A 27184-nucleotide genomic window follows, 5' to 3' on the forward strand; every position below is an offset into this window, starting at 1 on the left:
TGAGCACCCACAGAACGAACCAAATGTGCTCAAATAATGCTCCTGTCACTGCGGTTGACAGAGATAGGAGGATCTGTGAAGCTTGTTGTCCTGACTGACAGAAAACAAACAACAAACAAATGCACACATGTACGAGCCCCTGCTAGTTCCAGGAGAGACGCCTGCCTCCAAGGAGTAGGGCAGAAGAGTGAGGTGTGAGAGGGGGCACCAGGGCCCTGTCCGCCTCTACTCCGTGTATGTGTAAGTGTATAATACACTTGCATACACCATTTCCCACACTACCACCTTGAAGCAATTTTAAAAGGCAAAGTTCTTTGAAGATAACAGGTTCTTAAGATACTTCATCAGTTCTGTGATTTTCATTCATATATTATTTTTCAAAGCCAAAAAACTAAATTTAGTCTTTTAAAGGAATTATTACTTAGGTGTTCTTCTGAATACCATACATTCCCCATGATTTGTGGATTCTACATTTGAGATTTTCTCACACACTAAAGTTTGTAACAGCAGAGTCGCTATGTAGGTAGATCCTTACTAGTCATCCATGGACTTCCACAAATAGTGAAAAGTTTATGTGGACCTTCAGGAATGTTCCCAGTTAGGGGCTAACAAGGACATGCTTGCTTATTTTAATTCTCCAATTGAGGTCACTTTTATTTTACTTTGACTTTTAGTTGATAGTTTCAGGCACGGCATGCACACCTTTAATCCAAGCTTTCAGGAAGCAGAGGCAGGTTCTGTATCTATATAGTAAGTTCCAGGACAGCCAGGACTACTACATGGAGAGATCTGTCACAAAAACCAAATAAAGTATAAAATAAAATAGCCTCCAAACATAAGGCAGAGTCATTGCCTGATACTCTTATGGATACAAAAGCTGTGATGTATCTCATAGGAATTTTGCTGGACTGAGCAGAACACGGGAAAATGCTATATTCATGATTGCAGACATTAGAAGGGCTGTATTCAGGCATGAGACGGTGCTGCTTGCTGTGAAGCCAGTGTTAATGAATCAGCAGTCTTATATAAAGCATGTCAAAACAGAAACACATATAGCAGGGTTACGTCTCGATCAGTTAATGAAAGTTGTTGTGACCAGAGGCTCGCAGGAACCTAACCCTGTATTTCCCCTAGGAGCAATGATTCAGTGTTTCGCGGCGACTTTATAGAACATAACTACCGCGAATAACAGGAGTCAACTGTAAGTCAAAGTTCTGGACTTGAATAGAAATTGCAGGAAGTTCCTCCTCACCTATTAATTGTAATTAGAGACTTGGTGTGTGTGTGTGTGTGTGTGTGTGTGTGTGTGTGTGTGTGTGTGTGTGTGTGTGTGTGTATTAATTGTAATTAGAGACTTTTTGGTTGTGTGTGTGTGTGTTGTGATGTGTGTATATTTTAATTTTAATTAGAGACTTTTTGGTTGTGTGTGTGTGTGTTGTGATGTGTGTATATTAATTGTAATTAGAGACTTTTTGGTGTGTGTGTGTGTTTTGTGGTGTGTGTGTTGTGGTGTGTGTATGTGTGTAGAAACAAATATGTATATTTATATTCAGTAAACTAGGAGGGAAATTGAACTATTTTGGTTCAGTGTTCCTTTTTGAGCACTTACTATATGCCAGCAACTATACTAGCTTTGCATTATACAAAAAATAGAAAAATAGTAAGTCAGCTTCAGGAAAATTAGAGGATTACTGTTTCCATCTAGCTGACTTGTAGATGGCATGTAGAGGGATTCATAGAGTTCTGGAAACTTCTTTCCTTATAATATTGTCAAAGATGCAAATATGATAAGATCTGGGCAAAGGCAGGCACATTGTTTTCTGTGTCCTTTGTATGTGGGATCAGAATATTATCAAAAACTTTGAGAAGGACCACTAGAGTCCTCACATGCAGATCCCCCTCTTGGGTCTTTATTCTCATTAATAAAAGAGTTTAAGAAGAGACTCAGAAGAAAATTTTGTATCAACTTTTAAGTTTTTCTTAAAAGAAAAACTACAGGGCAGGCAAACAGGAGATCTCGGCAGTTGCCTGGAATACCAGACTGGAGAGGAGAAAGTGCCTCTTAAAGTTAGGCATGGAGGCTCAGAAGCAGGAAGCCATTGCTAAGAACTGGGGATGGGAATTGTTAGACAAAGAGCCAGGGACCCAAAGCATCAGGTGCAGCATGTTATAAAGAGATTGAAAGAAGACAAGGGAAAAATTACAATTTTCTCAGCATTTTAGAAGATAGCAGCTGCTCTGTGAGAAACTGTACAGAGGATGGGGATTCTGGGAAGGAAGGTCTGTTACTCATTAAAGGAGTAAAATATTGCTCCCCTCTTCTTACCAGTTTGTCTTTGCGCAGACAGATTTCATTTCTGTGGCTAGAAGGTAAAGGCCTTTTCCTGATATCTCAACATTTTCCTTTTAGAGGTAACCCTATAAGCATTTAGGAGATGGGTTGAAATTGCGGGAAATATATAACACACTTCTATGATAAAAGTTTGGATGCTCAGTTCAAAAGCTGCCCGCCAGAAGGGATTAATGCAGTTTGGTTCCCTTCTTTGGGTAAAGGCAGGGTTTAGGGTTTGTAGGAGGCAGGAAAGCAGAACTCTGTCTGGGTTCCTGGACAGAGCTCAACTGTGAGATCTAAGTTTCATGCCAGGAAAAAGGTGGGCCATGGAAGGCCTGGAGTTTAGGAGATGGGAAGAGTCACAGGCAGATGAGAAACTGTAGGCAAAGGCCTCAGGGTACTCATCAGAGGGCTTAGTCACCTCTGCAGGCTGGTGCACAGGCCTGTAGACAGACACAGGGACACCGGCCTCTGTCTTAAGACTGTTTATGTAAAACCCATGAGAAAGCTGCATTTTTGCCAACAGAGTCATCCGTAGATGCTATCACTGCTCACTGGAGATTTCCCCAGTCTACAGTGTGCTTCCTGTCTGGCCCTCTGGATGTGTCTAGGATTAGAATGCATGCTGAGTGTCCAGAGTGTCCACAGCAATGCTGTGTTACTAAATAGACTTTGTCCTTTGTGGCCATCCCACTGCTGCCAACATTAAGAACACCATGAAGGGCTCCCTTCTGTGCTCATCCCGGTGTTAACCAACTGGAAGGTTACAACAAGCTTTGACACCCACAGTCTTTAAGGGAGTTTCATTGAAAGGTAGGATTTATGCAATAGATTTTATATCATTGATTTAAACTGATTGAACTCGCACTCTAGTCTCTCCCGTGACTGGAGGTTAAGTGACTGAAACTTTCAGCGCTTCAATCATGTGTATGGGGTTTCCATGGCCAGAGTCTGCTAGTGTTACTTCATTAGCATAACAAGTGACTGTCAGGATGGACTTTGAAGCATTGTCCAGAATGAGTAGTGAACAGATGGTACATTCTATATTATATCACTGGAATCCTGCCCTGTGAAACAGGAAATAAATTGTAATACAGATATTTATAGACAGAGAAGAATATATGCAAAAGCATCAAAAACTGAAAGAATTTCTTAGAAATAAACTCTCATTTACTCAAGGTGGTGTGCTCTTTTGAAATAGGGAATGACTAAAAAGGTATCTGGAGAGGTGAGCTCTGGGCTCATCCTGCAAGCCTTGGAAGCAGGAAGTCACAAATCCTGTGCACATTTCAGGCCTTGTACCATGTCTTGTGGAGATTCTCAGAGTGACAGACTACTATGAATCCCTGTGCACGCATTACAGTAGCTAGACTTGTTCTTCCTGTACTTGGCCCCATCTACACTCACCTCAACATGTTTTGGTGCAAATTTCAAACATTGTATTATTTTAGCCATAAATGTCTCAGTTATCCTTCTAAATTATGTAAGCTTAAAAATTAACAGGATCCCAATGCCATCTTAGAGTGTTAACCTTTTTTTATATCAGATATTGAGTCATGACTCAGATTGTCAATTCTGTAGCATTTTTTGAAACAGCAAGTTAGTTGTTGATATTTAAGTTTAGCTATCTCATTATAATCTAGAGTTCGTGATTTAAAAAGTAGTATAGCAACACAAGATTTGTATTCCTTCTTTGCAGCGATATAGGGGTGAGGACCTTGATGAAAGCCTCTGTGCAGTCTACGCATTGTACTGCCTGAGCACCCTTGAGAAGGGTTTAAATTGGCTGATGTACTTTGATAGAGTATCTATTACGGAAAAGCACTAAGAATGGGCTCAGGGTGGGAGGACGAGGAGGATGTCCAAGGGGAAGCAGGAAGATCAGGTAAGAGAGTGTTGTGATAGTCATGGCTACAGAAGACCAGGTACAGCACAGGTCTGGAGTAGTGTTTGCTGTAGAGTGGGGAGAGTTTACAGCATTGCACAAAAATGATAGTAGAATATGGATATACTAAGGGTATGATATAACTATTATATTTAAGTGACTGGTAAATAGTGAGACCTCAGTAAAGCAGGAAAGTCATAGTGAAGTGGTTGGTGCTTGGGAAGATTAAATGACATGGATATTTTGTGTAATAGAAAGGAAGAAAAGGAAAGATTTGTAAATGTGAGAGCATGCTGTCAGCTCTCTTAAAGATAACTGTCTCTTGGTTTGAATGGACGATAGGTGGAAAATTGCTTGTAGAGTTGGTGTCATTTTTGCCTATGAAATGGCAGCTGTTAGAAATACAGGGTAGCAGGGCCTGGCATCTAGTAAGTGCTTACTAATGCTGGCAGGGTGAGCATCTCAGCCCACGGCTTAGCAGCAGTGTCTGTTTGCACCATACTTGTCACCTATTTCCACACAGTGTCCTCCAGTTGGAAACTCAGTAAAGACTTGGAGAGTAAACAGATGACCTGGTCATTTAAGTGACTTACTTCACAGGCTTCTTTTTTTCTCCCTTAGCTTGAGATGGTATCAACACCCTTCCGAAGAAGAATTAAGAATCCTTGCAGGGAAGCAGCAGAAAGGAAAAAGTAAAAAAGACAGGTAAATTATGTTGATGAGCTTCTAACTTATTAAACATTAATTAATTGATTGATTAATTATTATTATTCTCATTAAGTTATGAGAACTATTTTATTGATATTTACGTGCCATTTTGGAGTCTTTGCCTGGGGTGGGAGCATGGGGGTTCTTTTTAGAAAAAGTATGTTGATGAGAAAGTCCATATCAGCTTTAATGTTCTCAACTGGGCATTCATCAACTGAGGATATCTTTTATATTAATCTTGAATTTCAGTGGATTATTAATCATGAGCCCTTCCCCTTTTTAAATTTCAGTACTTTAATAAAGTATTCTTAACCAATGTTTTTGTTCACAAAATAATTTTATGTGCAGCTGCAACTTACTATAGACAGCCACCCTACATAATTTAATTTACATTTACTAAAATTCTGTTGATTCGAAGGCTAGAATGATGGCTCGGTGGTTAAGAGTACCAGCTGTTCTATAGGTCCTGATTCTGTCTCTGGCACCCAGATGACAGCTCACCATCTGTCTAATTCCAGTTCTGTTGACTACAATGCCCTCTTCTGGTCTTCAAAGAGCACTGCATGCATGTGCTGCACAGATTCTGGCACAAAAACTCATACATACAAAAATAATAAAAAATAATTTTTAAAAATGTCAAATGGATTTCTCAAGTTTATGTGTTTAAGAAGCAGTTTTTTGATACAGGTTGGTTTTTATTTTCTTTATTTTTTGTTCTTTGTTTCATCCACTAAAACTTTGCTGTTGGCCATTGTTACCATGTTACCATGGATTTAATTATGTAGTTTATTATTCATTTCAAAAATATTCAGATTCTTTTTGGATTCCTCATAGTCTGTTAATTTGCTCTTTTTTTAGAATGGGTTATCGTGTGCCACAGGCTGGTACAGAGGATGACCTTCTCAATAGCAGCCATGTATATAACCATTCCTTGTTTATGCCATTCTAGAGCAAACCAAGGGATTTATGCAAGCCAGGCTGGCAGTGTCTGCTGAGCTGAGTGCCCAGCTCTTCCCGGATAGCTCAGTGTGGGACACCCTGGTGATGTTCTCTCTTCTCACTAATAACAGCAATCAGGTCTTGTTCATTTGGGTGAGATACTGTCACCAAGAGCCCTCCATGCTTGCTTACTTATGAGGAAATACAGAGTTGAAAGTAATGTTATTAAAACTTTGTATATCCATTTGATTGTCCTTAAAGCTTAAGTTTGGGAGTGGCAGACTACACTTAAAGAGCTTCGTTAGTTTCCTCCATCTGTACATCTTCGGAGGCACCTGCACGGTTGCCTTTGCATGTTTCTGAATTTCCTACGAACATTAACTTTGATAACTTACTCATCTCTGACCTACATTACAGCTGTTTTTGTGTATGTGTGTGTACATGTACATTCAAAGAGAATTTCATCTTCTCCTCCTTTCCTTTAATCTTGTACCTACCAAAGGGATACTAGGGGTGTTTTTTAATTTGCAAAAGAGAGTAGGAAAAATGGGTGTGAAACATGATGCTAGCAAGCAAGCAAGATTGTGATGCTCTTGCAGTTTAGGTAATTCTCCCTCTGGTCACTGACAGTCACATAATTTACCTCAGCATCTTGTAGTCTGCTTTGGAAAACTGCTTTTGAGTATCTGACCTCTAGAGTAAGGTTAGAATGAAACTAAAATCTTGCATTTAGGATAATGTAAGTGCTTGGATAACTAAGTATTTTGTTTTTGTGTTACTTATCTAATTTTTGCAGAAAATACAATGGCCATATTGAAAATAAGCCACTAACCATTCCAAAAGATATTGACCTTCATCTAGAAACCAAGTCCGTTACAGAAGTGGATACTTTAGGTAAGGGGAATCTTGTAAAGTGTTCTGCATACACCAGTGTACGGCAGTGAAAATATTGTATCTGTTGTAGCTATGTTTTGTTTGCATGGAATCTAACAACTGACTTTCTCCAGTTCCAAAGACTTTACTTTATTCAAATAAAATTTCTCTTTTCCGTTTATATGGTATTCTCCCCAGTCTGGAGAGCGGCACGTTTACTCAGCCTTGCTACAGCTTCTCGTTATTGGGCTGAAACCAGTCTTGTGATTATAAATTTCAATCTTATCTCCTTTAATAATCTATTACTGTCATAATGAACTTTAAACTACATTTGCAAATTTAGTTATCTAAACTTTAGTAATTCAACTATTCTAATGGTATTAGGGATTAAGAAGTTGAGAAGATTTTATTCACAATTCACCTTTATCAATTGAGTGTATCAAAATAAATAATGAACTTTTCCCCCTTGTTTCTGTAATAATATGACTATAATGATTTTAGGTTTAAAATGAATTTTATATAAAGCTAATTGAATGTTAGAGGGGAAGGTGTCTGAAGTGTTGTTCCTAACTGGTTTTCAAGCCTTATACATTATATTATTGAAGAGATCTTTAGAAATAATTTAGAAGAAATTCATTGATTCAGGGCTGGAGAGGTAGCTCAGTGGTTAAGAATACTGTCTGCTCTTTCAGAGGTCCTGAGTTCAATTCCCAGCAATCACATGGTGGCTCACACCCACCTGTAATGGAATCCAATGCCCTCTTCTGGTGTTTCTGAAGACAGCTACAGTGTACTCTCATACATTAAATAAATCTTGAAAAAATTCATTGGTTCTGGGATTTTGGCTTCATATCTGATTTGATTCTAAATCAGATATGAGAACCCCACTGGGATACATGAAAAATGGAGAACTACCACATTAATCAATTTTTTATTTAAAAAATTAGACTTTATATTCTGGTCAAGATTTCCTCTCCCCTAACTCCTCTAGATCCTCCCACTTCTTTACTCTATCAGCTCCAAGCCCCTCCCCCCTTGTTTAGAAAATAAAACAAAACAAAAAAACCCCAGTCAAGCCAGAATTTTAAAAAGTCACAAAACCACACAAACCACCACCACCGCCACTGCCAACAAAATCCCACTAAAATCTATTACAAACACAGAACTGCATACCATAATAAAAAAGCAAAAGATCAGTAAGACAAAAATACCCTAAACACTATGAGACAGAAAATTAACAAAAATACCAGGGAATTTGTTTTGTGCTGGCTATCTGTTGCTGGACACGGGGCACACTTAAATGTGACTAAAAATACCCACTAAGCCACGACTGGAGAAAATGATTTGCCTTTGCAAGCCAGTGTCCGTTTGTCTGGCGTGAATCCCATATCCACTGTTCTTGCATTGGGAGCCCATCTGACTTCACCTTTAGCAGGTCCTTGCGTGCTGCGCTGCCAGTCTCTGTGAGGTCATGTCTGTCAGTTCTGTTGTCTGCAAGACACTGTCACCTCTGGCTCTTACAGTCTTTCCTCCTCCTCTACAGTGTGGCTTCCTGAACCCTGTGAGGAGGGTTTGACTCGATAAAGACATCCTAGTCAGGACTGACGCTTCTGAAGCACATTGTTCAGTTAGATGTCTGCGTCAGATCCTGTCTCCTGCAGTAGGAAGCTACCTGATGATGGCTAAGCAAGACAATGATGTCTAGCAAAGTGTCCTTAAGAATCATTATGCTCCTTTATTTAGCAGAACAATACCATTTGCTCTTCTCCTAGGCCTGTGGCCTATCCAGTCTCTGATGGCCACCTGAGCAGTGCAGGTATGGCTTCCATGTCCTGGAGTGGGATTTCAATCCAGCCAAAGAGTCACTCGCACAACATGTGTGAGTATTGCACCAGCATATCCTGCAGGCAGGTTATCATTACAGATCACAGGCTTCGTAGTTGAGTTAATGTTTACCTTTTCCTCTTGTACGTGCAGCGTTTCTTCCAGTGCCATGAACCTAGGCAGTAGCCAGAAAGGCTCTGGTTAGCTATCAGCTTGCCCTCTTTGTGTTCAATGAAATTATATGTGCTCTCTTCAGCAATAGGGCCTTACCATAATTTATAGAGAGCATCTAATGGCCTGAGATGTTTGGGCTTTCCCTGGCACCTCTTTGCCTACGCAAACTAGATGTTACCTATTCCTAGCACTGAAGTTTTCGCTTGGTGGTGAAAGCTGTCTAGTTGGGGCATTATTACTCCAATTACATTTTGTTCATGCATGTATAATAGGAAGCTTCTGTAGGCTTTCATATGACCCCCTCAACTGGTCCTTAGTATTAGCTGTCCCTCCTGATATCTCATTCTTTACCCTCTATTCCATCTTCTTCCCATTTAATCCTCCCACTCCAGTTTCCCTCTTGTCTCTCTATAACTGTATACTTCATTTCTGCTTGTTTGGGAGGTCCCCAATCCTGCTAGCCTGCTATTCAGTACCAAGTATCCATGGCTGTCTAGTTATATTTGGAGCATGCCAAGTGAAGGCTTGAAAGCTGACATCTACATATTAGCATATTTGTCTTTCTGGGTCTGGGTTACTTCACTCCAGATGATTTTTTCCTAACACCATCCAATTACCTGCAAGTTTCATAATTTCAGGGTCTTTTTCTTTAACAGCTGCATAACATTTCATTTTGAAGTGTACCACATTTTCATTTTTCATTCTTCAGTTGGTGGGCATCTACATGGTTTCTCATTTCTGACTCTGAAGAGTAACCATGAACATGGCTGGGCAAGTATCTCCAGTAGGCTGTAGAACCCTTCGGGTATGTGCCCTTGAGTGGTTTCGCTAGATCTTGAAGTAGATGGACTCTCAGCTTCCTGAGGAACTGCCACATTGAATTCAGTGGTGACTATACAAGTTTGTGTTCCCATCAGCTATAGATAAATGTTCCTTACTCCACATCTGGGCCACCACGAGCTATCATTGTTGTAATGATCTTGGCCATTCTTGCAGGAATGATATGAATCTCCAAGTAATTGTGATTTGGGTTTCCCTGATGACTAAAGATGTTGAACATTTCTTTAAGTGATTTTTAGCTGTTCATGATTTCTCTTGAGAATTCTTTGTTCAGACCTGTACCAAATTTTTAAATTGGGTTACATTTCTTGATGTCTAGTATTTTTCTTTACATATTCTGAATATTAGCCCTTACCGGATGTGTAATTAGTAAAAATCTTTCCCCGTTCTCTATGTAGTCTATCACTTGTCAAAATGATGGCATTCTGTACCATACAGAAGCTTTACAGTTTGTTTCATGAAAATCCATTTTTTAATTGTTCTTTATGTCTGTAATCAGTTCAGAAAATCTTTTCCTTTGCCAAGGAGTTCAAGACTATTCCTCACTTTTTCCTCTGTCAGATTCAGTATGGCTGGCCTTATGTTAAGGGCCCTTATCCATTTAAAGTTATGTATTGTATATAGTGATAGATACAGATATTACTCATTCATCTATAGGCAACCATCCAGTAGGACCAGCATCATTTGTTAATGTTTTTCCCAGTGTGAATTTCTGGCTTTGTCAGAAATCAGGTGTCCATATGTGTGGGTCGTTAGCTTGATTCCACTGATCTGTGTACCTACTTTTAAAACAATACCATGCTGCTTTTATTACCATAGTTCTGTAGTATACCTTGACGTGGGGTATGGTGATATTTCCTGCAGTTCCTTTATTCCATCATGGGTTAGCTATTCTCAGTTTCTTGTGTTTTCATATGAAGCTGAAAATTGTCCTTTTAGTTTCTGTGAAGAATTGTGTTGTGATTTTGATGGGGATTTCATTGAATCTGTAGATTAATTTTAGTGAGATTGCAGTTTTCAGTATAAACACTACCTATTGATGAGCATGGGGCATCTTTCCATCTTCTGATGTCTTCAATTTCTTTTTTCAGTGTCTTAAAATTTTTATTATACACTGATTTCACTTACTGTGTTAGAGGAGTCCCATGTGATTTTGTTGCTTTTGAGGCTATTATGAAAGGTTTTGCTTCCCTGTTTTATTTCTCACTAGTTTGTCATTTGTATACTGATTTTTGTTTGTTTCAAATTTTGCTACTTTGCTTGAAGTGTTTATCAGCTGTCGAAGTTTCCTGGTGGACATTTTAAGGTTACTTATATATCCTGTCATATCATTTACTAATTGTATATCATTGATCTTCAGTTATCTGATTGTTCTAGTTAAGACTTCAAGTACTATATAGTAAATAGATGGAGAGAGAGAGTGGACACCTTTGTCTTTTTCTTGGTTTTACTGGAAATTCTTTGAGTTTCTCTCAGTTTAGGGCTATGTGGGCTATAGGTTTCCTACAACTTGCATTTATTATGTTTAAGTGTGTCCTTTGTATCCCTAGTCTTTCTAGGATTTTTATCATGAAGTGTTGTGGGATTTTTGTCATAGGCCTTTTCTGCATCTAATGAGATGATCATGTTGTGTTTGTACTTTATGTTTATTTGGTGAATTGTGTCTATTATTTATGTTGAACCACTCCTACCTTTTTACTACGAAGTCTACTTGATGATGGATGATCATGTTCTTGGATTTGGTTTGCAAGTATTTTATTAAGATTTAATACACTTATGTTATTAAGAGATATTAGATCGTAATTCTCTTCTTTGTTGGGTCTGTAGGTGGTTTAGGTATTAAGGTAATTGAGGCCTCATAAAAAGAATTAGACAGTCTTCCTTCAGTTTGTATTTTGCAAAATAATTTGAGGAGTACTTGTATGAGTTCTTTTCTGAAGGTGTGTTAGTATTCTCTGTTGAATTAACCTTGCCCTGCGCTTTTATTGGTTGGTAGACTTTTAATGACTGCTCCCATTTCACTAGGTGTTGTAGGTACTTAAATTGTTTATCTGGTCTTGATTTAACTTTGTTAAGTTGTATATATCGAGAAGTTTCTCCATTTCTTTTAGATTTTTTCAGTTTAGTAAAGTACATTTGTTTTTAAAATTTGTCCTTATGATTCTATGCATTTCTAGGTGTCTGTTGTAATGTTCCCTTTTTATCTCTATCTCTTATTAATTTGGATATTTTTCTCTTCACCATTTAGTTAATTTGACTAAGAGCTTATCAATGCTGATATCCACAAAGAACCAACTTTTCATTTTATTCATTCTTTGCACACTTTTTTCTTATTTATTGATTTCAGCCCTGAGTTTGATTATTTCTTTCTGTCTACTCTTTTTGGGTATTATTTCTTTATTTGTTCTGGAATTCTGATGTGTACTATTAAGTTGCTTATACGAGATCTCTCTAGTTTTGTTTTCTTTGTTTTATGTAAACACTTAATTCTCTGAACTTGCATAAATTTAGAACCACTTTCATTGTGTCCCATAAGTTTGGATATGCTGTGTATTCATTTTCACTGAATTCTAGGAGGCTTTTACTTTCTTTAATTTGATCTTGACCCAGTTTTCATTCAGTAGAGTTGTTCAGTTCCCATCAGTTTGCAAGCTTCCTGTTGCTTCTGTTGTTGAGATTCACCTTCAGTCCATGATGATAGATAGAGTGCAGGAAGTTATTTAAATTTGGTTGTGTCTGTTGAGACTTGCTTTGAGTCCAAATAAGTGATCAATTTTTGAGAAAGTTTCATGAGGTACAGAGAAAAAAGTAAATAGTTTTGTGTTTGGTGAAATGTTGTGTTATCTGTTAGGTGCACTTGGTTTCTAAGGTCTGTTAGGGCCTTCATTTCTCTGTCTGAGTGGGGTATTAAAGTCTCCCACTATCACTGTTCGAGGGTCAGAATGTAAGTTTATTTGTCGTAGTGTTTCTTTTATGAACTTGGGTGCCCTTATATATATACACACGTCTTCAGAATTTCAGTGTCTTTCATGGAGTTTACTTGGATGAGTTGGTAGTGGCATTCCCTACCCTCATTACTTTTCCTTGGAGGTCTATTTTGCCATGTAGTAAGATGGCTACACCAGCCTTAACAATAGTTTGGATAATGCGTAAAGTATCGCTCTGCTGTGGCTGCACCTTCCCAGCAGCTGCTGGAGGAAGCCTCCCTGGTGGCGATTAGAATGGACACCATCTATGAGAGCAGCAGATACCATTAGGTGTCAAACTTTTTTCTAATTTATAAAAAAGTAAATAATTGGGCACAGTTATAATCTGGATGTCAAAGAACAACCCAGTGAGAACTTGGCTATTTTTTAACAATTACTTCAGTAATGTGGCTTTAGCATGTAGTTTCTTGAACATACGGTTTTATGTAGACAGTTTTGAGAACTACTTGCAAATGGAGTTTAATAACTGGTTATTTAATATCAGGACCATTCTTTTTTTTAATTGGATATTTTATGTACTTATATTTCAAATTTATATTTTCTGGTTAACCCCTGTCCCATTCCCTATTCCCCCTCCTTCTGTAAAGATGCTCTTCCACCTCACCACCCTGGCATCCCCTACACTGGGGAAACGAGCCTTCACAGGACCAAGAACTACACCTCCTATTGATGCCAGACAGTGCCATCCTCTGCTACATATGCAGCTGAAGCCATGCATGGGGAGCCCAATGGAGGAGTTAGAGAAAGGACTGAAGGAGCTGAAGGGGTTTGCAGCCCCATAGGAAGAACAACAGTTTTGGTCAGGAGCATTCTTGTTAAGCAGAGTAGCAGTGGCATGTCCCTTGACGATGTGCTTCCATTAGTGCATGCCATGTCTGTATGGCTCTGCGGAGGGGTCACTTCACAGCTGAGCTTTCTGCCCTTGGGAACTTCTTTTGACTCCTGCTATTTTATTGAAGAGAAATATATGAATATGAATTCAGTATTTTTATTGAATAGAAATAAAAAAATGTGATCAGATAGGTTAATATAGCCAAGGATATCAGTTTTACTTGGGTTGCCTGTGTACATAATTGGTAATTATCATACTTTGGAGGAAATAAATCACACACTATACTTTGAAAAAAGTTTAAATCAAATATGTAATTAGTTGTACTTGTCAGAAAATTGTATTTTGAATAAGCGCTGAATTATGGAGTCATTTTTTTGAAGGGCTGTGGCTGTATGTAAAAATCAGCATTATATCAGTTTTTCTTTTATTAATTAATTAATTAATTTTATACTCCAGTTTTTATTCCCCTCCCAGTCCACCACCTAAAGGTTCCACATCCCATGACCCCACCCCTTGTATCCCTTCCCCAGTCTCCACAAAGATGTCCCTACCCTACCCACCCCATCAGACCTCTAAACTTCCTGGGGCCTCCAATCCCTTGAGGGTTAGGTGCACCTTCTCTGACTGAACCCAGACCGTGGAGTCCTCTGCTGTATATGTGTTGGAGGCCTCGTCTCAGCTGGTGTAAGCTGCCTGGTTGGAGATCTCAGGGGTCCAGATTAATTGAGACTGCTGGTCCTCCTACAGGGTTGCTCTCCTCCTTAGCTTCCTCCAGCTTTTCCCTAATTCATCCAGAGGGGCCAGCAGCTTCTGTTAGTTGGTTGGGTGCCCATATCTGCATCTGATTCAGCTGCTCATTGGGTCTTTTGGAGAGCAGTCATGGTAGGTTTTTGTTTTTTTGTTTTTTGGGGTTTTGTTGTTGTTGTTGTTGTTGTTGTTGTTTTTTGTTTTGTTTTGTTTTTTTTTTTGTGAACAGCCCATAGCTTCAGTAATGGTGTCAGGTCTTGGGGCCTCCCCTTGAGCTGAAACCCACTTTGGGCCTGTTGCTGGACCTTCTTTTCCTCAGGCTCTTCTCCATTTTCATCCCTGCATTTCTTTCAGACAGGAGGAATTATGGGTCAGAGCTTTGGCTGTAGAATAGCAACCCCATCCCTCACTTGATGCTCTTTCTGCTGGAGGTGGGTTCTAGAAGTTGCCTCTCCCCACTATAGGGCCTTTCATCTAGGGGCCTCCCTTTTGAGTCCTGAGGGTCTCTCTCCTCCCAGGTCTCTGGTACATTCTGGAGAGTCCTCCCAGCCTCCTTCTTCCTGAGGTCGCCTGTTTCCATTCTTTCTGCTGGCCCTTGGGGCTTCAGTCTTTTCCCCCCACCCAATACCACCAGATCATGTTCCCCTCTTATTTCTAAGAGAGAATAAAAAGTGCGCTTGTTCACTTACTGTTTGTGCAGTAACTCAAGAGTTATTCCTCTTCTATCAGTGGTTAAGAACAAATGTTAACTTCTGTAGTTTAAACCAAATTGCATTCATTGAAGTCAATATATTAACTAAATATAACCAAAAGAAAATTTTTCATGTAATTTTTGTAGAAATAAGCTAGTGGGTTAAGAAAACAAATAATATATTTGCATTCATGTTTTAACAGCAATATAAATAATTTGTAATGATCAGTTCAGAATTATTTTCATTACTTAATTTATAAACTATCAAAATTTGGTTTTAAAATTTGATGCATTTTTTTGTTTTTATTAATCACTCCATTTGTTTACATCTCAGATGATATCCTACTTCCTGGTTACCCCTCCACAAGCTCCCCATCCCACAACCTCCCTCTCCTCCCCTTTGCCTCTGTGAGGGTCTTCCCCGTCTACCCACCCTCTCCTGCCCCACCACACCTCCTTCTCCTGTCACACCCCTCCAGGACCAAGGGCCTCCCCTCCCATTGATGTCAGACAAGACCATTTTCTCTACCTATGTCTCTGGAGCCATGGAAGCCTCTGTGTACACTCCTTGGTTAGTGGTCTAGTCCCTGGGAGCACTGGGCCGTCTGGCCAGCTGCTGTTGTTCTTCCTGTGGGGTTGCAGTCCGGGTTAACTTCTCCAGTCCTTCTACCTGCTCCCCTACCAGAGTCCCTAAGCTCAGTCTGATGGCTCCAAGCATCCACATCTGCATTGGTCAGTTGCTGGCAGAACAGCCACTCCAGGTTCTTGTCAGCAGGTGCCTCTTGGCAGTGGCAACAGTGTTGGGTTTGGTATCTGCAGACAGGATGTATCCCCAGGTGGGGCAGTCCTAGATGGTCCTTCCTTCAGCTTATGCTCCATTTTTTATCCCTGTTCTTCCTTTGGACAGAAACATTTCTGGGTTCAAAACTTTAAGATGGGTGTGTGGCCCCATCCCTCCCCCAGGGATTGTGTCTTATCTACTGGATTTCTCCGCTTCTCTGCTAAAATCATCCTGGTTGGCTTCTGGGAACCTCGTTTCCCTAGTGTCTGGAACCCTCTGGTGGCTATCCCCAGTTCCTCAACACCCCCCTTCATATTTAATAGTTGTAAAATTTACAGTTCAAGTGTGCAGATAGGATGGAGACTAACATTCTTAATGGTATATGGATTTATCCTTGTAAGCTTAAAATTTAACTGCAACTTGTCTTGACCTTTTCTTTTTCAGCACTGCATTACTTTCCAGAATACCAGTGGCTGGTGGACTTCACGGTGGCTGCTACTGTTGTGTATTTAGTAACTGAAGTCTATTACAGCTTTATGAAGCCCACACAGGAAATGAATATCAGCTTAGTCTGGTGCCTCCTGGTTTTGTCTTTTGCAATGTATCCTTCAAACCATCATTAACACTGTGAACTTACTTGTTTTTTTTTTTTTTAACTTATACCATTAGACCTTGTGTTTAATTTTGAAAAAATTCGTCGATTGTTAGAGAATTTTCCTTTTTGAGTTCTTTACAGAATTTTTAGGATATATGAACTTTCTTCTTTGACAGTTTCTTATATGTGTACAGTGTAACTTGATCGTGTTCAACAAACATTCTTTTTATAACTTCTTAAAAATTTCAAAATAGGTAAATGTAGAAAAAGGTGTAATTTCATTCCATTTCTTTCTTATCCATGTAGAATATCAGAAAGGCGAGCAGACATTTTCCCCTCTGTAACAAAGGGAGGATTTCCTTCCAGGTGCTTATTCCTCTGTGTTCCTGAGACATAGATGTTCTGTTATGATGTTCTGTTCTCCTCCTCCACTCCCTCCAATGCAGACAGCATTTTATTAAGTTTCCTAGAGAATATTGTTTGTATAAAGCATATTTTACTGCCATCCTTCAATAATTTATTTTCATTTCATGGGAAGTAAGCTTTTCCGGAGCAGTGATGCATCAGTGGGTCAGTGTGTCAGGTCCGTCTTGTTTGCCATAGAACTCTCCTTCTGAAACCCTCATTTCTTTATAAACTTTAGACAGTTGTGTTTAGTGTGTTACTCTGTGTGTGCACGTGTTGGTAGAGCAGAGGACAGACAGCTGGCTGGAGTCTGCATTCTCTACCGTGCTGGTTTAAGAGCTCAGGTCACCAGGCTGCCCTGCACTGTCACGCCCTCTCCACTTCCGGCTTCACCAGCCTTGGTTTGCAGAGGTCTTGTCCTGGAACACTGTTCCCTTCTGTCCTCCTAAAGTCCCTGTGAACCTTTGAGGTGTCCCGTGGCTCACTGTCTGTGTGAAAGCATGAACTCTTGTGTGATATTCTTTAGAAAGAAGCTTTTGAAGTGTTGTGTATGTCAAGCTGTCTTAATTGTTTGATATTTTGGCTCAGCAGAAAATTCAAAACCAAGGTTTTCTTTAGAGCTTTAAAGTGTTGAAGAACTGGATGCCCTGTTAACTCTCATGTTGTACCTCCCCTACCTAAGTACGACCTCTCTGGAACTTCTTTTCCTTTTTTTCCTATTTTCTGTTTGTTTGTTTGTTTTCTTAATTACTATTTGTATTCTGAAAATTTTCTGTTAAGTCCTATTTTACCCTTTAGATTAAAAAAACAAAAGTTAGATTCTGTGTCTTAGGGAGGATTTGCTCTTGTTCTTGTAAAAATCACTTGTTTTGAAAATTCATGTTCATGAATTCGAGGAAGCTTTTCTGTAATTAGCTATCTGCTGAGTTCCTCGTCATTTCAACATTTGGGGTACTCATTGCTGAGACAGTAAGTAGACTCACCTACATTAGCATTATTAGAATCGTCTGTATTCATATGTATGGTTTTTAGGAAATTTTCTTAACTTTCTCAACTCTTTTCTTATGGTTCTTGCTTAGACTTTTACTATAGTTTAAAATGTTCATGAGGTCTTTAATTTTTAACTCCTATGAAAACCTGTCTCATGATTACATTTTGTATATCTTTATTAATGATAAATATTCCATATCGAATGCTTTTTTCCCCACTTCAGTTACAGTCTATACCTATGTGAGAATGTATATGCTTCCTATGCAGATTATGTTCTGGGGCAGAGCCATTGGTATATTTCTAAAGAAACAAACACACACTTGGAACTAGCTACTCACATATTTTCTGTCATTTTTCGTTTTATTTCACATTGCTTCATGTGATGGTAGCAATCTTACTAGTTTTACTCCATTTAAGTGGTGTTGTCATAAAGGCTTCTGAACAATCTCCCCCACAGAAGTATTGGGCTTCGCTGTGTGCTTTTAGTAGCGACTACAGAAAATGGTAGTTTACTTACAAGCCAGGCAGGCCATTTTCTTTAAGCTTTAGCTCTCTGTGAAGATGTTAGAGAAAGAAGGAAGTAGAACAGTATAACTAACTTGAGTGTGCGAGCTTTATTTAACACTGAGTGTGAGATGATAACCTACTGCAGTTACATCCATTCAAGAGGCCAGAATTAGGTGCCAGATGCCTACATTGACACCAGAGAAAAATGTGGTGACAGCCTACGCTCGTCCTAGTTATACCTGCTCTCATCTCTAACTCGGTGAGCCAAATTTCCTAGACTACTAGACTGCTGTCTGGGATTTTTCCATCTCCTTACTTACTGTATGTCCCTACTTAGGAATCAAATGAAGGTCTGCAGAATTCCAAACACATATATATTAATTGACTCAGAAGTTCTCTTCAGTTCTTACTAATGAAATATCCTTGGTCAGAGTAGTTCTCAAATTAGATACATTTAACTTAATCATTTCAGTGATTAAGTTACATAAGCCAGTTGTTTTATTTCCATAATCATTTGTTTCTTTTCTTGGTTTATTTATATTGATGTACTTACATCCGACAGCAGAAATGTTTTCTGTAGTCTTGAGAGTCCTAGAAGGAGACTGGCATTTTGAATGCATGACACTAAATTTAAGTGTTGGAGCCTGGAAGTGGCCACCTCTGTCATCAGTGCACTCTAAACTCCACTGACTGAGCTTTCCCCTTGCTGGTTCGCATGTCTGCAGGTCATCAGTGACTAGTCTACATGCTTCAGTCCCACTTACGCCATGAGCTGCAGTGTCCAATGACAGCAAAGACCTCACAGCACAGGGAAGCACCTGGACTGGTGATCCTTGCTTCATTTGACATTGTAGAGTTATCAAAAAATGTCTATGATCTTAGGATTATGAAGCGTTTTAATCTCATTAGGAATAAATGAAAAGTAAAAAGGTAAAATCTTAGCAAAAGCCAATGATCCTGTGATAGAAGTAAAAATGTTAAGTAGTTTACAACATACAAGCAGGTTTTTTAAAATAAACTTTCTTCAGAATAAACTGTAGCACAGAGTAGTGTCAGGTCAGTTCCATGAATTTCAAGGAGAAAGCTGGGCTGCAAAGAATTCTAAGGCTTCTCAGACCAATTGTGCTTGGCTAAAGACTAACTCATTAGTCACATTCCCACACTGTATTTTACAGTGTCAAATGTGTAAGATTCAGAAGGCATTGTGCGTGTCTTTATACCTACTGACTTTAATTTGCTATGATTATGGACATGCAAACATTTATAAAGCCAAGTTGTAAATAGTTTAAATGAAAATAAGCCCCTACGGCTTTCCAGTTGAGGCCATTTTATTTGTAGACATGCAAGGTAAAGAAGTTAAATGCTCCCTTATTTGCTGTGGGAAACAGCCATAGCAAAGTTGGGTGAGTCAGTTGGTAACCACTTCTAAATCCCTTAAAAGATTACAAATGACTACAGTCTTCATTTGTACAAATGTGTTGCTTCAAATTAGTATGGAAGTTGGACCTCTGAAGTAGTTTGCTTTAGATGTCAAGTCTAATCCAAAAGGAACAGTTACCGACTTTTGGCCGGGGTACCAACTTGAACTTGAAAACTTGATATAACAAGCATGTCTAAGCTTGTCTTGTGTGTGTGTGTGTACACACGTACAGACTTGTAACTGGCCACTCTGCCAACCCAGGCTTGTTTCTAACTTTATGAGGCTTTTTGTGATATCAGTACTTCAGACTACTAAGATTTCTAGTCAGAACCGCAGAATGAGAGACAGCTGCTAAAAAGTAGTCCCTTGTCTGTCTCCTGATCTATAATTAGTTTGATATGCTCCTTCTAGCTAGGAAGTGACTTTTTTTCTGAAGCTAAAAATTCAAGGGTGGCGTTTTATTTTATTAGAATCTAGAACCTTGGTCATTTCTGTCTTTTGAAATAATGCCCATCTTTATGCTTTGATACATCTATGATTGGTATTTTTCTCTGTTATCTGGTTGGATTGTCCCTGGCTCACTGTAAGGTTATTTTTTGATGTACTTGAAAATATGTGTGATACTTTTTTCTAGTGTCTGGAAGAATTTTATGTTTCTTTTTTTTTTTTTCCTAAGTAATAATTAAGCCTACACATTTAGTAAAATATGAATAAAACTTTAAGGCAATGTTACAAACATTTTGTACTGTTGAATTGGAATGGTTATCTTGAAAGATTTTGCTAAATAGGTCATAGGAGTGAATGTATGTGCTTATTATAAATTAGCTTTAAATGAAAATTTGTAATAGAGATTTAATATTTTTAGGATTTTGTTTGTCTCGTTTTATAATATAAAATGAAAAATGTAATTGTTTTTTAGTTGCTTTTCCACCAAGAAAAATAGAAGTGGGAAACAATCGTTTGAATAAGGGAAAAATCAGACTAGCATTTTTAATAATAGTCACAAAAATAAGTATATCATCTCTCAGTGGTTGAAAACATTTCAGTTTCCATGAAGTTCAGTTGAGGTAGGAAATGTTCTCTGTATAGCACTGTGAAGGTTAGTTATCAGGAAGTCCCCTGTTTGCTGTGACATTCATTTCTTCACGTCCAGTAGCCCAAGTGTGTGGTGTCATGAGCAATAGGATTTTACCATGTAGCTAGGATGCATGGCCAAGTGCAGTGGCATTGATCTGTGATAGATTTTAATGTCTCTTGGCCTTCCCTAGCTAATAATTCATAGGGAAGCATTTCATGCCGCGCACTGTGATTTTGATTTAATACCCGTGTCTTCTGGGAATGGCATTGTCCATCTGTATAGGGTCCCTTTGCTCAAACTACTGTTTTGAAATTAGCATGCTAAGCAAGTCGGTTTCCGTAATGCTTTTTCATACATCCGTAGTTTTGATTAACCTTCTTGCTATTTTCTTTCTGCTTGCCCATTCTCCCACCCACACCTCCACATAATTCGTTAAGCTCACCCCAGTCTCCTTCCTTTTATATCCCGTGGATCCTCTTAGGCCTCCATTGGTTTCCACACACCCTTTCTTACATGCTGCTTCCTGCATAAGCCTCTCCACCCCCAATTTTTCTGCTACGTTCTTTTTGCCTATTATCTATTTTCCCCTCCCTTATAAGGTACCTTCCCATAACCCCCATTCCTGGCTTCAACTTGTTTTCCAAGTTAAATACACAAAACAAAACTTTGTAACTAGGATACAAATATAAGAGGAAATGTGGGCCTGAAATGCCAGTTTTTCAGTCTATCCATTTATTTTGTTGTTCTTTGTGCCTGAACAGCGCTGTATTGTATGCCCACTTTTCTTACATATTCGTCTGTTGGAATATCCCGGCTGTGTATTTTCTTGCTCTTGGGAATAGAGGAGCCATGAACATGGATGCTGAGTGTCTCTGAGGTAGAGTATGGAGTCCTTTGAATGTGGCCAGGAGGAGTATAGCTGGATCTTAAGCAGTTTTCTTCAGAACTGATTTCCACTAGTTTATCCTCCACCAATAACAGTACATAAGGATTTCCCTTTTTGCTGTTGTTCGTGTTACTGGAGATGGCTGTTTGGATTGGGGTGACATGGAATCTATAGAGTTGTGATCGCATTTCCCTGACAGGCAGCGGTGCCGGTGAGCACTTTTTAAGGTGTCTCCTGGCTCTTTGTGTGAGAATTTTCTCTTCCCGTTCCATAGCCCATATTTTAGTTGGATTCTTGATTTTCTTAATGTTTTGTGTTTGAGTTCTTTATATATTTTGTACATGAACCCCCAATAAGTGAATAGCTGGTAAACGTGGGCCTTTTACTTGTTTCACAGTTCACGTTGCTGTACAGAAGCTTCTGAGTTTTGTGAGATACCATTTGTCAGTTGTTTTTATTCCCTTGGGTACTGGCGTGTTATTCACCAACGTTTTGCCTGTTCTTGTAAGGGGAAGCTTTTCCTCTCCTATTTTATAGTGTCAGAATTATTTGAAGTGGCCCTTGATCCTTTTGTAGTTGTTTTGTGCAACTAGTTTTATTTGCATGTTGATATCTAGGCCTCAGCATCCTGTGATGAAATACACTTTTTCTTCAATATATATTTGACATCTTTGCCAAAAGTTATATAATTGTAGTTACATGAACTTATATTTGGGTTCTCAGTTCTCTCCCATCGATCTCTGTTTTTGTGCCAGTACTATGCTGTGTTTATTATTGTAGTATACTGTGGTATAATTTGAAATCAAGTATGATGGAACTCCCTCAACATCTTTTAGATCAGCATCTCCATAGCTATCCTACTTCCTTTTGGCCCGGAAATGCTTGGGATTGGTTTTTGGTTTTCTGTGTCTGTGAAGAGGCCATGGAATTTTGATTCGAATTACATTAACTCTAAGTTGCTGTTGGCAGAATGGCCATATTCACAAGATTAGTTGTGCCTATCCATAAGCATGGCCACTCTTCAATCTTCTAGTATCTTCCTTAATTTCTTTGTTCTCTGTTGTAAGGTTTTCATTGTAGAGTTCTTTTATATCTTGGTTTGGTTTATTGCTAGCCACTTTTATTTTAATTTACTATGGCTATTGTAAATGAGATTTCTTTTTTGCTACATTTGTCATTGGTATAGAAAACAGCTCTTGGTTTTCCTGTGTTCTGTATCGTCTCACTTTGCAGAAAGTATTTATCATCTATAAAAATTTTTGGTGGAGTTGTCAGGAACTCTTACATAATCACATCTTCTGCAAAAAGGGATACTTTGTTTGTTTGTTTGTTTTTCCCCTATTCGTATCCTATTTATTTCCTTCTCCTGTCCTATTGGTCTAGCTAAGACTTCAAACTATTGTATAACAATGGAAAGAATGAACATCCTTCATTTTATTCCAGATCTTAGTGTGATTTTTTGATGTTTTCTGCATTTAATATGATGTAGCTAATGGAGTGTTATATATATCTTTTAATATGTTGATGTTCACTTCACCCATTACTAGCCTTTCCATGACTTCTATCATGAAGGGATGCTGAATTTTATCAAGGGTTTGCTATTAAAGTGGTGTTGTTTCTGTGTTTTGATCTTAACTACATTTTGTATATATGTCTAACTGCATAACTTCCAGGTTTTTGCTTAGCCTCTGGCACAGATCTCTTTAGCTGTGGTTTGTTTTGTACATTGCTTATGTCTAGATTTGTTTACTGGCCACATTATGTTGTGTATTTATCCTTTCAAGGAGCATGAGGGCCAAGTGGTAGGTTTGTGTTACATTTGATTTGATCCTAATTAAAGGAGTGAATGTGCGTTATGTGGGGTTCAGGTAACATGTTCTTTTGTTTATTTTCAAGGTAAGCAGGTTGAGACTTTGATCAGTTTGGAATATTCTGGAATTGTCTTTGTTTAACCCTCATATAAATGATGGTTCTAAATAGTTTTCTTATATCAGCTTACCAGCAGCTATAAGTAATTTTCAAATTTTATAGTTTAATGACTCCTGTGGTATTTCAATATGTACTGTATAAGTCAAAGTAATAAATATAAATGTTTGATAAGTGTGCCCTATAAGAGTAGCAGCCTAAAACCTCTACCCTCCTTTCCAAGCTGCTGCTGTCCTGAACCTGTTGTTTTCAGATTCTGTTGTTACCACCTTAAATTCGAATCATATACATAAGAAATACATTATATAATTACAATTTAATTTTGTCATACTTTTCCTTAATTTAAAATATAACTCATATTAGATTTTCTCTTTGTGTTCTATTTCTATTAAGATTTTCATTAGTTGTCACTTCCCAAGGACCTCTGACAGAGACGGATAGAATCAGAGCGAGTACTGTGTATTCTTTTGGCATTTGCATCATGTAAAGGTGGCTGTGCATAGCTCCCACAAGTTATTTGTGGTTTTTCCTGAACTTTTCCTTTTGCAGCAAAGTTCTATTTTCATTAACTACACACTATTTTAAAGTAGAAGATGGAGGTGAGAGGTCAGTTTGTGTCACCTTTGGATTTTTTTTCTTCGTTAAAGCAATGGCAGTTTTGATCGTAACAGAGAACTACCTGGAGTTTGGACTTGAAACAGGTAAAAGTTTTATACAACTACTTTAAAAGTGAATTTTAGTTTTATAATTTTTATTTCGGTATTTAAGTTTTAGTCTGATAAATATTTAAAATTGAAGTTGGTTTCTGTTCTACTTAACCTTTACTAATCTTCAGTGAGATCTGTATTGTTATTGTTTTATTAACCTTATCCCCAAAATAGTGCACCCTTAGTTTTTTTCTTAAGGTTTAATCAATTTCTGTAATGCTAAAGATAATTAATTTAAATTTTATGAACTCATGGAGTGTACAAGTATCAAAGGGATATTTTAGAGACTGTTCTTGCTAATAACTGACTTTTATTGCATCATAGTTTACTTATTAAACACAGACGGAAGCCAGTCATTAGAATATAAGATGCTCTCTGTTTTCGAAGAGTATATTCACGCTATGATGACAGTAATCTCTTTTTCCCTACAGGGTTTACAAATTTTTCAGACACTGCGATGCAGTTTCTTGAAAAGCAAGGTTTAGAATCTCAGTAAGTTATTTACAAGTTGAACATTATTTAAATTTAACATTTTTCATTCTTAAAGCAGTTCATGCTATAAATAGTTGAATTTATTCAGTAAAAATAATTCCCTGTAATAGATAGGAGTCTCACTTCTTTCCCTCCCACATTTCAATATTGGGATCAAGCCTGGGGCCAGCGCATGCAGACAAGTAGGGCCTTACCCCCAAACTTCATTGTGAGAGAGATTTACCCCTGAACTCTGTTGCCAGCCCTGGGTCATCACCTCCAGGAATGCTTTCCTCATACTTTGTACAGTCATTGAAGTTAGACTCTTCTTAGCTGTGTTTGCTCTTACAATCCCACTGTCTCCAAAGATGACACTGACTTGTATATAAGCCATATGTCATTATTGTGTACCTTGGATTGTTGGCTGTTATTTAAGAAATACCTGGTTTAGTTTATAGTTCATGATGTGATATAAATAAGATTGATATGGATCTATGTAGTACATACTTTGATGTACTGACATTATTACGATTTCTAAATTACCTAGATGGAAAAAATGTTTCTTAGTAAGTTATCAAAAAACTTAATAGTTTTTTTTTTAAACTTTATTTTTAGGGGTCCTGTTTCAAAACTTACTTTCAAATTTTTCCTGGCTGTTTTCTGTTCACTCATTGGGGCTTTTTTGACATTTCCTGGATTACGGCTGGCTCAAATGCATCTGGATGCCCTGAATTTGACAACAGAAAAAATTACACAGTAAGCGGAAAATGTACATAAGCACATGCAGATAAATATATGTTTTCCATCTTAATTAAGGTATATTATTGCGATAAAGTGAATTCTATTAAAATTAATATTAATAAATATTGATGTCACACCACTTCCTATTACCTATGAGTAGTTTCTGTTTGAAATTTCAAGCCTGTTTTAAAAATACATTAGTTGTTAAACTCATTTTTACCTGTTTAAGTGAAAATATCAAGCCTTATGTTAATTCTTTTTAATTCAGAGATTTATAATATTTCAGTCTCTACATTCACACTGAAAATCTAATGAAATTTCCTTTTTAAAGGTTTATTTTTTAAGGTACTTAAAGTTTATTCTAATATTTTAATATTTTTATTTACAATAATTATATATTTTTAAGCCTGAGTTATATTTTTAAGAATGTTTTAAATTGTTGATCTGCACGCTAGACTTAAAGTAATTGACTATTTTAGTTCGAGATTTTAAGAACTGTGCAGCATCCTATAGCGAGTTAGTTTAATCCCCAAATCTTGTTTTGATTCTCAAGGGGAGAAAACGTTAAACCTCTGCCTGCAGTTCTGAGCCGATGCTGTTGTCTGTAGTTATTTGGGGGTCTTTGTTTATTTGGTTGGTTGGGTTTTGTTTGTTTATGGGTAGAGACATCTTATCAGAAAGGTGAGCTTGTGTATACTTTGGTCTATATCCAGGTCCTTGTCTTACCTGCAGTACAAGCCATACTTGAGAATACTCTGTTTTATATACATATGTATAGTCATTGAGCTCCTGTAGGAGGATTCTGAACTCACTGTCCTTTAAGACACTATTAAATGATGCTAATTCTTCTCTTCGCATTCTTCTCTCTTACCTATGTTCTTTAATTTTCACTTTTCCTCCTTGATTCCATTTTCTCCATGGTTAGGTGTGTTTACTTGTTCCTACTGCCCCGCCCCTGTTACACACTACTTCATCTACCCACCTTTTTTCTTTTACTCAGCATGCTCTTCACTCTGTCCTGCCTTTCCCACCACACAGCTCTCTAAAGGCTTCTTTTAAGACAAAACCTGGTTCCCCCTCCTCTCTACACACACACTGCAGTCCACTAACCCCAGTGTTAGGATTTAAATAAGCTGAAAAGGGTGGGTGGAGGGGAGCCCTTCACAAGCTACTGAAACCGCTGTGGGCTTCTCCTTGATACTGGAGTGTTCCCTAGCAACACTGCATACCTAATACTGCTCTTTCTTCCCTGCCCTGGATGGTTTACCAAGACTCTGGGATGAAAGAATCCCATTATAAAACATGAAGCATTTAGTGATGGCTGGAGAGAGGGGTGACGGACACATCTATCTTCAGTAAAATGTGGCTTTGTTTTAAGGGTTTTCCTTTAGGGAATTTGGGATTTGTGTTATTTCCAGTTTATTACAGCCTTGTGTTGTAGCATAGCACTCTGCCATGTTGTAACGGTATGGGCAAGCTAGTTCTGCCGTGGGTAACCTGAGTGGCAAAGGCGGGGCGTTGACTGCACCCCTGTGGCAAGGCACTGCAGCTTGTTCTGTCCTTGGGTTGTAACCACCTTTCCTTGTGAGGACTTACTGTTCTTGACTCAGCCCTGTGTCCTTCAGACCTGTCTGTAGTAATAGTAAAGAATCTGTGTGTCTTAAAACCTGTAGTTAAGCCTTCTCTGGTTGATAAGGAAAGAAGTATGTTGTAATAAAGTAGTGTGACAAGTTTGTCTTTTGTTCCAAAAAGAAAAATTTTGGCAAGCCATGTGTATGTGTAGGATAGAGAGTGAGATGCTGGTTAACAGAGGGTACAGCTCCGTCCTGAAAGCCTCTCCTGCAT

General features: G+C 38.3%; 1 protein-coding gene across 23 annotated transcripts in view; it reads left to right on the top strand.

Annotated features, from left to right (window-relative positions):
• Tmem161b (transmembrane protein 161B) overlaps window positions 1-27184 on the top strand; it is a 79740-nt gene that overhangs the window by 42453 nt on the left and 10103 nt on the right. For 10 of the 23 annotated variants that reach the window (XR_015662140.1, NM_001433110.1, XM_087621607.1 and 7 more), the window contains 6 exon segments: window positions 4839-4922; window positions 6661-6758; window positions 16058-16214; window positions 23970-24121; window positions 24559-24619; window positions 25214-25354. Coding sequence is in view for 19 of the 23 variants with exons in the window: in NM_001433110.1 (NP_001420039.1) it covers window positions 4839-4922; window positions 6661-6758; window positions 16058-16214; window positions 23970-24121; window positions 24559-24619; window positions 25214-25354 (693 nt within the window). In the remaining 4 variants the exon portion in view is untranslated. 23 annotated transcript variants of the gene reach the window in all.

Source organism: Rattus norvegicus, chromosome 2 (genome assembly GCF_021556685.1).
Source record: "Rattus norvegicus strain SHRSP/BbbUtx chromosome 2, alternate assembly SHRSP_T2T, whole genome shotgun sequence".
In the NCBI taxonomy this organism is placed as follows: domain Eukaryota; kingdom Metazoa; phylum Chordata; class Mammalia; order Rodentia; family Muridae; genus Rattus; species Rattus norvegicus.